Source organism: Ailuropoda melanoleuca, chromosome 13, assembly GCF_002007445.2.
Source record: "Ailuropoda melanoleuca isolate Jingjing chromosome 13, ASM200744v2, whole genome shotgun sequence".
In the NCBI taxonomy this organism is placed as follows: Eukaryota; Metazoa; Chordata; class Mammalia; order Carnivora; family Ursidae; genus Ailuropoda; species Ailuropoda melanoleuca.
The window spans coordinates 51,697,461-51,710,134 of NC_048230.1; the positions used below are offsets into that span (position 1 = coordinate 51,697,461).

General features: G+C 45.6%; 1 protein-coding gene across 1 annotated transcript; it reads left to right on the plus strand.

The window, feature by feature from the left end:
* The first annotated feature begins 390 nt into the window (after nucleotides 1–390).
* Nucleotides 391–11,282, plus strand: CBLN4 (cerebellin 4 precursor). The gene is made up of 3 exons (XM_002921213.4): nucleotides 391–1,789; nucleotides 8,232–8,348; nucleotides 10,018–11,282. Exons 1-3 carry the CDS (start codon nucleotides 1,499–1,501, stop codon nucleotides 10,213–10,215), a joined length of 606 nt encoding a protein of 201 aa, XP_002921259.1. The 5' UTR covers nucleotides 391–1,498; the 3' UTR covers nucleotides 10,216–11,282.
* The last annotated feature ends 1,392 nt before the right edge of the window (nucleotides 11,283–12,674 follow it).

Here is a 12,674-nt window from a genome sequence, read left to right on the forward strand (position 1 = left end):
ATGGTTTCGGAGGACTTCTTATTGTCGTGTTAACTCTCTCTCACTCTTCCTCTGGTCTGGCTTGGGGTAGATTCGCGGTGTGGGTGGGAAGGCGCGCGCCCCTGCAGCTTCTGAGTCTCATCTTTCCCGAGCGGAAGGCATCACGTACCTCCTCCCAGCGGCCCCCGCCGGCTTTGGTCCGCCCCGAGGCTCCCCAGAGCTCGCTAGGCGCCAGGGCTCCTTGGGGCCGGCTCTGGGCCAGCCGCGGTCGGGACGCCGGCGGATCCCCAGGTCCCGGGCAGAGCGCCGCCGCCCACCTGGCTCCACGGCCGGGGCGGGCAGCCCCGCGCTCGGCTCGGAGAGCGCTCGGCGGCGGAGTCCCGCGCTGGGGAGGGGCGAGGAGAGCCGCAGCCCCCTCCGCCCGCCCAGACCGAGGAGGGGCGAGCAGGCGCGGAGCTGGGCGAGCGCGGGGTTGTGCGCGCGTCTCTCTGGGCACACACTCTCCGCGCCGCGCGCTTCCCGGGCTGGGTGGCCTCGGACCTCGGCAGACAGCAGCGGTGTGCGCCGCGCTTGCTCCGGGGTGCGTTCAACGCCGGGCGGGAGCCGCTCGCTGGGGTCACTCGACTCCTTCTCCCCCTCTCCCGGGAGCCAGCGGGGTGAGCTGGAGGCCGATCCGGCCGGACGCCGCGCTCCTATAAATAGGGAGCGTGTGCCCGCCTGGCGCCCTCCCGGCTGCGTGAGGACAGACAAAGTTGTGCACAGGGACTCGGGGCGCGCGGCAGCGGCTGGGAGGACCTCGCCGCCGCCGAGCCGCCCTGCGCCCTGGAACTGATCCCGCGAACCGGTGCTCTCCGTGCCCGGGACCTGGCTGGCTGCTGCCTACCTGCTGACGTCCAAGAGGCGCCGAGGTGTGGGGAATTTTTGACGAGGCGAAAGTGGGAGTCGCTAGAGTCCTGGCCATGAACACAGCCTCGCGTTCTTCTCAGTCCGGGAAACACCTTCTGCCTCTGTAATTCGTCCCTGCCGCAAGCCGGACGCGTACCGGACCGACATCCGCACCGCTGGGCACTCACCTACCCCCGAGGCTCTTCTTTGAGTCTCCTTTGTTTTTCCTGCTCCGTCGTCCACCTGGGTGTGCTTGGGTTCGGGGTGAGAATTTATTGCCGTTTTCCTCTTTGAGGTGTGAATGTGAGGGTTTGGTGACTTTTAGATGTCCAGGAACAAGGTTGGGTGCAGGGGCCCCAGGCAGGGCTGATTCTTGGGCGGAGGAGGGTGGGGTAGGGGGTTCTGCATGAGCTCCTTAAAGGACAAAGGTAACAGAGCCAACGAGAGAGCGCGAGCGGAGACTTTGACTTCAAACCACAGAATTGGGGGAAGTGTGCGCGCCGCCGCCGCCGCCGTTCCTGCAGCGCTGTCGATCTAGTCACAGGCATCTTCCCGAGCGCCGGGGTCCCGGGGTTGGAGGCGAAGCCGGCGAGCAGAAGCGCCAGCCGGCTGAGGCTGCCCCACACGGCTCACCATGGGCTCTGCGAGCCGGGCGCTGTCCGTGGTGCCGGCCGTGCTGCTGGCCCTCACCCTGCCGGGGCTGCCCGTCTGGGCACAGAACGACACGGAGCCCATTGTGCTGGAGGGCAAGTGTCTGGTGGTGTGCGACTCCAACCCGGCCACGGACTCCAAGGGCTCCTCTTCCTCCCCTCTGGGGATCTCGGTCAGGGCGGCCAACTCCAAGGTCGCCTTCTCGGCGGTGCGGAGCACCAACCATGAGCCGTCCGAGATGAGCAACAAGACGCGCATCATTTACTTCGATCAGGTCAGACCCTGAGGGACCCAGGGCACCCGGTGTGTGTATGGATGGTGGTGGGGGGCGTGGAGGGTCGATCTCCGGGCAGCCCAGACCCAGGCTGCCGGCTCAGGCTAAGTTGGTCTGACTGGGATGTGGGGGATCATTTCAGTACTCGCCTTCCCAAATATGTCTGGGTCTGAAACTTCTGTCTCTCCCACCACCGCCTCTGCCCACATTCCCTCCTGGCCTCCGCAGAGAGGAGGGAGAGAGCCTGGGAGTGCAGAGCCCAGCCACAAGAGCTCAGGACGAGTTTCACAGCAACAGGTCCATAGAAGCTGGCGGGAGTCTGGTCCCTGGACCTTGTAATCTCTTGGCCAGAGCTTGGCTCCCCGGCTCAGACTCTTCTGCGGGTGCTGCCCAGGCGGTTCCCGCCCGGTACCCTCACAGTCCCTGGATAAATGATTTGTTTCCCCTAGGTGGAGAAGCTTCTCCCCAAAGAGAGCTTCGGGGGTCCACAATCTCTGCGGAGCTCTCGCAGTTGGAGGCAGAGGGTGGGCAGCGATGGCGTGGGTCAGGTCTCTCCCACCTTTCTGCTGCCAGGATCCCCACGCACGTTGCATGCACCGCTGCAGCGGAAAGCGTTTCCGTGGTACTTGGAGAAAAGTTGTGGAGGGAAAGGAAGGGCGGCTGCAGGGAGCTCCGGTTGGGAAGAGCTGGGGAGCTGGTGCTCCCTACCCCTGCTCCCGTCCTTTCAGAGAATTGAAAATTACCAGGGAAAGACAGACTTTGGGGTTGAGGGTAGGTGGTGGGGAGGAAATGATGAAATCTGTGCCTTCTTTTTAGCGACCTGGAGCTCTGGGGTTTGGCTGATGAGAAACCCCAGGGGTATCAGCTTAGCTTTAGCAAGGAGTCTTAAAACTGGAAACTGACTCCGGGGTTGTAATTTCAACCCTAACAGCACCCAGAGTCTTTTCAATTCCAAAGTCACTTGTGTAGTTCACAGTTGTATGCAAAGCCACATGTGTAGGAACACAGGGTAAGTGGTACTGCAGTGTGTGCCAGGGAAGGGAAGAGGTGACATTTCCATTTCTTACTTAATTGTTCCTAAGTAATGCACTCTCCAGCTGGCCAGGCAGAGAATGTTTTTCTGGGGCTTACTATCAGATAGCTATAATTTTTAAAGAATTAAGCAGCCCCTTTGGGTGCAGTATTTTCCATCCTGATGGAAATAAAGTCTAGCACCACCCCTGGTTTATATTTTAGTGCATTAATTAAATGTTGGACCGTTGTGGACTTTGTGCTGTACAATGCCTTCTTTTCTATGACCTTTCTGTCAATTAGAAGAGGAGAGGATTTGTCCTCCTGTTTGGGGAGCCATGCGTCTCAGAGACCACAAGATACATTTAGTTACAAATCTCTATGTGTCTGGATGCTCTAATTACAGTGTGGAGTCGACACCCAGCCTTGTGTGCAGTCAACACTAATCAGACATTTCCATTATTGCTAATGAATTATGCTACTTGTATCTGAGTCAGGAAGTCCCCGCTAAGTACCTCAAATTATTTTAAATGTGCTTGAAAAAAATCTTTGTAACGTCTCTGCTGGGGATTATTGCATAGCTGGTGATTGGTTGTTGAAAGATCGTTTATCATCAGGTCGGAGAAAGAAATCTGAGGATTATTTGGAAGAAGGTGAAATCTCAGAATAAAATTATACACATACATGTATTTTAAGTCGAGGCTTGGACCTGGTACATCAACTTGACCCGCTACTATATTCTGGTGCATTGCTCAGAGGTGATATGTTTTTAGGAAACTATGCAAAAGGCCTAATATTGGCACAAATGTAGCGTTTCCAAGAGATAGTGGCAGATTGCCATTGATACAGTGGAAATGTATCCTTATAGGGACATCTGCTTTTTTGAATGCCAGTTATAGATTTATTTCTTGGAGAGAAACGGAATAAACCCCAGTTATTTTACAACTTCCCACCCCCAAACATTCTCACTCTCCTTCTCATAGGAAGAGACTTACTTATGTGACATTTGCAAATTTGGTGTAAGAGGTCACTTATTGAAATTCAGAGTTAATTTCATAAGCAGTAGAAACAGGCTGCACATCTTGGAATACAAAATGCATTGCTGCTTTCTTAAGAAATAGTGCCTTATTTTACTTTTCATTTTTGACCCTTGAAGTTTAAATAAAGAACAGGTGATTGATAAGAAGATAATGGATAACACTGGCAGGAACACAAGAAGGCCACCAATTTCGCAGTCTGTCCTTATTCATGCTCTACTTTTTGGCAGCCTGCAAAGGCTGAGTCATTGCCAAAATATTATAATTAAGGCCTAGATGGCATAGGACTGAAAAAATGGCCATGGATCTTAGGAGAGGTTTGGCGGAGACTCAGGGGAGGTCCAGGCATTCAGATCAGTCTGTGCACTATTCAGTGTCATGGATTATGTCACAGGGTGGAGGGGGTGCCCAGGCCTCTGTGTGATGTGTCCAGGAATGACTGCAGAGAGCCCACGGATGCTGATTGGCTGTCTTGGAAACGTCATCTCTGGACATTGCAAAGGTTTGTAGAGGATGGGAATATAAATACAGGGCAGATGCCTTTTATCTGACTCTCAAGGTAAAGCTAATATTTATAAGCCCTCCGTGTTACCTAGATGTTTCCAGAGCCATCAGACCTTGCTGGAAATTGAGGCATGAATACAAAGCAGTCATTTTATTTTTTTCCTGTACCATTTAAAAGACAGAAAAACCTTCCATTACACAAATCTATTTTCCAAGTCACTAAAGAGGAAAAGAGTAGAACTCAATGTTTTATTCTCTATGGTTTCTTAAGCTACTTATGAANAGTTGTATGCAAAGCCACATGTGTAGGAACACAGGGTAAGTGGTACTGCAGTGTGTGCCAGGGAAGGGAAGAGGTGACATTTCCATTTCTTACTTAATTGTTCCTAAGTAATGCACTCTCCAGCTGGCCAGGCAGAGAATGTTTTTCTGGGGCTTGCTATCAGATAGCTATAATTTTTAAAGAATTAAGCAGCCCCTTTGGGTGCAGTATTTTCCATCCTGATGGAAATAAAGTCTAGCACCACCCCTGGTTTATATTTTAGTGCATTAATTAAATGTTGGACCGTTGTGGACTTTGTGCTGTACAATGCCTTCTTTTCTATGACCTTTCTGTCAATTAGAAGAGGAGAGGATTTGTCCTCCTGTTTGGGGAGCCATGCGTCTCAGAGACCACAAGATACATTTAGTTACAAATCTGTATGTGTCTGGATGCTCTAATTACAGTGTGGAGTCGACACCCAGCCTTGTGTGCAGTCAACACTAATCAGACATTTCCATTATTGCTAATGAATTATGCTACTTGTATCTGAGTCAGGAAGTCCCCGCTAAGTACCTCAAATTATTTTAAATGTGCTTGAAAAAAATCTTTGTAACGTCTCTGCTGGGGATTATTGCATAGCTGGTGATTGGTTGTTGAAAGATCGTTTATCATCAGGTCGGAGAAAGAAATCTGAGGATTATTTGGAAGAAGGTGAAATCTCAGAATAAAATTATACACATACATGTATTTTAAGTCGAGGCTTGGACCTGGTACATCAACTTGACCCGCTACTATATTCTGGTGCATTGCTCAGAGGTGATATGTTTTTAGGAAANAAGTTTCACAGCAACAGGTCCATAGAAGCTGGGGGGAGTCTGGTCCCTGGACCTTGTAATCTCTTGGCCAGAGCTTGGCTCCCTGGCTCAGACTCTTCTGCGGGTGCTGCCCAGGCGGTTCCCGCCCGGTACCCTCACAGTCCCTGGATAAATGATTTGTTTCCCCTAGGTGGAGAAGCTTCTCCCCAAAGAGAGCTTCGGGGGTCCACAATCTCTGCGGAGCTCTCGCAGTTGGAGGCAGAGGGTGGGCAGCGATGGCGTGGGTCAGGTCTCTCCCACCTTTCTGCTGCCAGGATCCCCACGCACGTTGCATGCACCGCTGCAGCGGAAAGCGTTTCTGTGGTAGTTGGAGAAAAGTTGTGGAGGGAAAGGAAGGGCGGCTGCAGGGAGCTCCGGTTGGGAAGAGCTGGGGAGCTGGTGCTCCCTACCCCTGCTCCCGTCCTTTCAGAGAATTGAATTACCAGGGAAAGACAGACTTTGGGGTTGAGGGTAGGTGGTGGGGAGGAAATGATGAAATCTGTGCCTTCTTTTTAGCGACCTGGAGCTCTGGGGTTTGGCTGATGAGAAACCCCAGGGGTATCAGCTTAGCTTTAGCAAGGAGTCTTAAAACTGGAAACTGACTCCGGGGTTGTAATTTCAACCCTAACAGCACCCAGAGTCTTTTCAATTCCAAAGTCACTTGTGTAGTTCACAGTTGTATGCAAAGCCACATGTGTAGGAACACAGGGTAAGTGGTACTGCAGTGTGTGCCAGGGAAGGGAAGAGGTGACATTTCCATTTCTTACTTAATTGTTCCTAAGTAATGCACTCTCCAGCTGGCCAGGCAGAGAATGTTTTTCTGGGGCTTACTATCAGATAGCTATAATTTTTAAAGAATTAAGCAGCCCCTTTGGGTGCAGTATTTTCCATCCTGATGGAAATAAAGTCTAGCACCACCCCTGGTTTATATTTTAGTGCATTAATTAAATGTTGGACCGTTGTGGACTTTGTGCTGTACAATGCCTTCTTTTCTATGACCTTTCTGTCAATTAGAAGAGGAGAGGATTTGTCCTCCTGTTTGGGGAGCCATGCATCTCAGAGACCACAAGATACATTTAGTTACAAATCTCTATGTGTCTGGATGCTCTAATTACAGTGTGGAGTCGACACCCAGCCTTGTGTGCAGTCAACACTAATCAGACATTTCCATTATTGCTAATGAATTATGCTACTTGTATCTGAGTCAGGAAGTCCCCGCTAAGTACCTCAAATTATTTTAAATGTGCTTGAAAAAAATCTTTGTAACGTCTCTGCTGGGGATTATTGCATAGCTGGTGATTGGTTGTTGAAAGATCGTTGATCATCAGGTCGGAGAAAGAAATCTGAGGATTATTTGGAAGAAGGTGAAATCTCAGAATAAAATTATACACATACATGTATTTTAAGTCGAGGCTTGGACCTGGTACATCAACTTGACCCGCTACTATATTCTGGTGCATTGCTCAGAGGTGATATGTTTTTAGGAAACTATGCAAAAGGCCTAATATTGGCACAAATGTAGCGTTTCCAAGAGATAGTGGCAGATTGCCATTGATACGGTGGAAATGTATCCTTATAGGGACATCTGCTTTTTTGAATGCCAGTTATAGGTTTATTTCTTGGAGAGAAATGGAATAAACCCCAGTTATTTTACAACTTCCCACCCCCAAACATTCTCACTCTCCTTCTCATAGGAAGAGACTTACTTATGTGACATTTGCAAATTTGGTGTAAGAGGTCACTTATTGAAATTCAGAGTTAATTTCATAAGCAGTAGAAACAGGCTGCACATCTTGGAATACAAAATGCATTGCTGCTTTCTTAAGAAATAGTGCCTTATTTTACTTTTCATTTTTGACCCTTGAAGTTTAAATAAAGAACAGGTGATTGATAAGAAGATAATGGATAACACTGGCAGGAACACAAGAAGGCCACCAATTTCGCAGTCTGTCCTTATTCATGCTCTACTTTTTGGCAGCCTGCAAAGGCTGAGTCATTGCCAAAATATTATAATTAAGGCCTAGATGGCATAGGACTGAAAAAATGGCCATGGATCTTAGGAGAGGTTTGGCGGAGACTCAGGGGAGGTCCAGGCATTCAGATCAGTCTGTGCACTATTCAGTGTCATGGATTATGTCACAGGGTGGAGGGGGTGCCCAGGCCTCTGTGTGATGTGTCCAGGAATGACTGCAGAGAGCCCACGGATGCTGATTGGCTGTCTTGGAAACGTCATCTCTGGACATTGCAAAGGTTTGTAGAGGATGGGAATATAAATACAGGGCAGATGCCTTTTATCTGACTCTCAAGGTAAAGCTAATATTTATAAGCCCTCCGTGTTACCTAGATGTTTCCAGAGCCATCAGACCTTGCTGGAAATTGAGGCATGAATACAAAGCAGTCATTTTATTTTTTTCCTGTACCATTTAAAAGACAGAAAAACCTTCCATTACACAAATCTATTTTCCAAGTCACTAAAGAGGAAAAGAGTAGAACTCAATGTTTTATTCTCTATGGTTTCTTAAGCTACTTATGAAGAAATAAAGAAAGTGAGAAAGGGAGAGAGATAGAGAGTTAAAGAGAGAAAGAGAGAGAGAGACAGAGAGAGAAAGAGACAGAAAGAGAGAGAGATAGAGAAAGAGAGAGAGGGACTGAGGGAGGAGAAGAAGGAAGGAAGAAAAAGAAGGAAGGAAGGAAGGGAGGAAGGAAGGAACTTCTTTTACTTACAGAAGAGACTATTGTAATAATTTACTGTTACTTATTATTTTTATTTGTAGATCCTAGTAAACGTGGGTAATTTTTTCACCCTGGAGTCTGTCTTTGTAGCACCAAGAAAAGGAATTTACAGTTTCAGCTTTCATGTAATTAAAGTCTACCAGAGCCAAACAATCCAGGTATGTGTTTTGACCAGCCCCCTCTCTACCCCCAAACGGCAGTGTTTATTGGCAGTGGGTTATGTATTTAAGTATTTATCCAAAGATGTGTTTTCATTATAAAAATAAACAACCATCTTTATAGTTTATTTTTAAAACACTTAATTTCCAATTTTCTTCTTTATTACATCCATTAAGGCTATGACAGGAAACATATAGAAAAATAAACAGTTGAATGTATTACCTTAATAACCACCAACCATTTAAAAAACATGGCTTAGTAAAAACTCAGTGGCACAAATCTCTTTATAAGATCTTGATTTCATTTAATGCCTGGGCAAAAATTCTTTGAACTTGTAAGGAAGAAGCTTGTAAGACTAGCAGAACTTTACAAGTACATATTAAATAAAACGAATTTGCTATCATTGTTAAAAAGTATGAGCTACAGTTAACCATTAGAAACGAATTTATGAAGGAATAACGACTCACTATACTTTTTACGAAAGGGTGTTCCTCTGCACATGCTTTAAATAGTCTATCCTCAGTTACTCTGACCCTAGTGAATTCTTAGAAATTTCAGTTGCACAGTTAGCAACGTATTTTGTGTTGTCCTTTCTCAGGTAATAGGCTTCATCTTACACTCAAAGACTAGTTCCTGTAATATTCAAATATGCTAACACCCAATAATGCCAATGCACGTCTGTGGAATTCTAGCATTCTTTTTATCTTATGCTCAGTGAATGTGTTATATAGTACGGCCTCAGGAAAGGTGGATTACATACTCTTATACCACTGTCACAGATCCCTGTGATTGGGTAAACTGATCATCCTCAGATTTAATTTATGCAGTACTTTTTTTTTCTTGACATAAAAGGAATGAGTATCTACTAAACAAATTTACTAGCATGGAAAAGCTTTTCCCACACTCTGATATTTACAAATTTATGTGATGTTTAACACAGTATAATCAAAATTGTAGTTGGGAGAAAAATTTGAGTTTATTATTTGTTAGTAATTTTGAGTTTTTTAATTATGGATTCTTTGCTAATTACCCATCATTAAAATCTTCACTAGTGGTGGTGATTATTATTTTTAATACATATTTAATGCACATTTATTATTTTTAATACACATTATCAGGGAAAACAGAAAAAGAAATCACAACCCCCCCACACACATTCCATAATTTCAAAACTTCAGCACTAATGCCTGTTGCAGCCGACTACTAACCTGAAAAAGTTGTTGGTAGAATCTTGCTGTATCTGGGTTTATCAGAGCAAAGGGCACTGGGCTTCTTTTTACTAATATACTGGTAAGCCTCAGGCTTGCTTCATTACCAAAAGATTGCTATTGAATGTGAGAAGTAAATAAAACAGCAAGCTTAATTTACGTGTTGAAGGGAGGCCAGTTTTCCCAAGGCTAGGTTGCTCTTCACTGATGGTATCCTTTTGTTGGCATTTCGGGAAATTTCTGTGGGAGAAATTTAAAAAAACCTATTTTGATTAAAAAAAAAATCAGCTCAGTGGACCTACTAAATGTAGCCACTGTGGTTGGCAGTGGACCTACTAAGTGCAGCTACCGCCTTTGGGATGAATTTGCTGAACATCAGATATTTTACCAGGTCAGTCATCTCAGATGTTATTCATTAGCCCTGGTAGATGTTTTCATTGATTTTTTTTTTTCCTCATAGGTTAACCTGATGTTAAACGGAAAGCCAGTAATATCCGCCTTTGCCGGGGACAAAGATGTTACTCGCGAGGCTGCCACTAATGGCGTGCTACTCTACCTGGATAAGGAGGATAAAGTTTACCTAAAACTGGAGAAAGGTAACTTGGTTGGAGGCTGGCAGTATTCCACGTTCTCTGGCTTTCTGGTGTTTCCCTTATAGGATTTGATTTCTCCGTGATGTCGATCCAGGGGAGGGGTGGCCCACCCCTGAGTTACTGGAAGATCATTTTCTCATCATCGGATTGATGTCTTTTATCAGTTTCTCATGGGTGAATATGGATTCTCTTTAAGGATTCTAGGCCTGTCCGAACCAATACACGGTCTCACAGATTATTTTGTGTGTGTGTGCGTTTCAGTATACTCGGATGGGGACTCCCAGCAGACATAACATGTCCATGTGCCCAAGTGTAACAGTTAAAAGCTGTCTGCAAGGTTTATTCTGAATTTAATTTCCCGGAATTGCTGAATTCGTTGCCGATGTGGAATTTTATTTATTTGTTTTTAAAAGACTGGCAACCGGGTCAAAGAATTAGAAAACTCTCAAGTTCTGACTTCAATCAACGGTTAGTACGATACTGCCAAAGAACTGTGTGCTGTGTTGATATATTGATTACACTCGTTTTTATTCCTCTGGAATTAGTTTGTTTTGTTCTCTGACGGTAACTGGGGATTGTTTTTCAGTGACTGGCTTTGTGTCTTCTCTACAGATAGGGTAATGAATGGCTTGCCCTCAAAGTTACCCTATGAGATCACCAACATGACTTCCCTTAACAAAACAGAATGCTTCATAGTTGTATTTTAATTATATATGTGAAAGAGTCATATTTTCCAAATTATATTTTCTAATAGGAAGAATAGATCATAAATCTGACAAGGAAAATGTTGCTTACCCGAATTCTAAGTGCTCAGCCCTCAAACCTCCACCAAGCCGCCCTCCTCCACGGGAAATCCTGTACTTCCTTGCTCAGCTTGAATTAACATGATGGATAATAACCACTTTATTAAAAAGCTAAGGGATTTTTTTCCCTTAGACATGACCACTTTATTAACTGGAGATGGGATGCCCTTGTTTTTAATTATACCTATTTTTCAAGACTTCTGTTGTGTTTGAAAGTATCATCTGGTTTTGCCTTAATTCCTTAAATTGTATATATTTATCTGTTTAGCTAATATTAAATCCAAATATCCCACATCTAAACTTAGTGCAATATCTTATTTTGTCTTTTGTACAGGTCATATGAATCATAAAATTATTTATGTCTCTGTCATAGAATAAAGGTTAATATATGTTAGCTGAATTGTTTTGTCCTTTCGGTTCGGGAAATATGTATTCTCTGTGGTTTATTTCCGCCTTTCACCAAACCTTCTTTCCTTCCCCCTTCTTGTTGCCTTTTCCTGTATTTTAAGAAAAGCTCTCTGAATCTGGGGGGTACGTTCCCTGAATTGGTGTAGGAAGTCTTCCCTGTGTTTAATCTGTCCAAACCCAGGAGTTGTCAGCCTGCCAAAAGAGAATCGATGGACTTCGTAAACTTTTCTTTCAGAAGGGACTCACTCTTAGGTAGTTAAGTTGAAAAAATTGGATAAATCTCCCAAGGGTGCTCAGTGAATGAGTGCCTGGCCGTGAGTGTAAAGACTGCTGTTCTCAACGTGAAGACTTCGGGGTAAAGTTCCGCCCCCTTCACAACACTAAAAGACAAATAGAAGATCACAGGTTTCTTTTGAGGGGGAAGTATTATGATGTCTCATCTGGAGCTTTGGCTCCGTTTCCTGGTCTGTTGTCAACTAAAGCAAATTTGGAGAGCCCCTTCTGTAGACGGTGGCGGCACGGAAGGTGTTAGCGGACCCTGTAGGAGGAGACAGGTAGGCAGGGCTTCTAGCATAATTGTGATTAAATCACCAAGTCAGAATATTCATTCATCACAGGAACACGCTCCTCCCACCCCAAGGAGAATGATCTGGAAATGTTGGCATTGGATCCTCAGTGTTTTGCTTGGCAAGTTATTCATTCTCCAGCTGGCTTTTGGTCAGAAACTTTCCTCCTTGGTGATTGCATAATGTGAGAAAACAATACTGCACAGGGGACTTTCATCTAAATATGAGCGGCATCCTCTGCAAACGTACTTGCTGTAACGTAACGCGCCCCCTGGCACTTTGTATTCAGGGTTTGTGTCCCTGCCTTGCAGCAGACTGGATTGTACTTGAATAAATACACCATTAGTCATTGTTTTGGCAAAGAGGCTCAAGGGTATTGGAATTATTAATAGACACCTATGATGGAACAGAGAAAATGTGGGGCTTAACAAAATAGACCAACGTAGAAATGTCTTATATAAACATGCTTGTGGCCATCCGTTGGGGCTTGCCCTTATTTGTCTTGATTTTTTCTGAACATAAAAAGAACGTTGGCAAAGGGCTTGACTGTAATCCGTAAGCTCCAGTGTGTATATTTTGGAATGCAAAATCCATTCAAAACCTCCCAGAAAAATTCAATATGAAAAGGCGCCGAAGCTGTGGCTATCAGATGTGGCAGGGCACTGGCAGCAGGGAGGCACCCCAGTCGAGAGATGAGACATCTCATTAATGAGGTCCGATGAAAGCCTCGGGTTCTTATTCCAGACC

What these genes read in the sequence shown, in the direction of transcription:
- CBLN4 (XM_002921213.4), top strand. Translation starts at nt 1,499, where the DNA reads ATGGGCTCTGCGAGCCGGGCGCTGTCCGTGGTGCCGGCCGTGCTGCTG. An exon ending in GCATCATTTACTTCGATCAG is followed by an intron (nt 1,790 to 8,231) that starts GTCAGACCCTGA and finishes TTTTATTTGTAG; the next exon opens with ATCCTAGTAAACGTGGGTAA. An exon ending in ACCAGAGCCAAACAATCCAG is followed by an intron (nt 8,349 to 10,017) that starts GTATGTGTTTTG and finishes TTTTCCTCATAG; the next exon opens with GTTAACCTGATGTTAAACGG.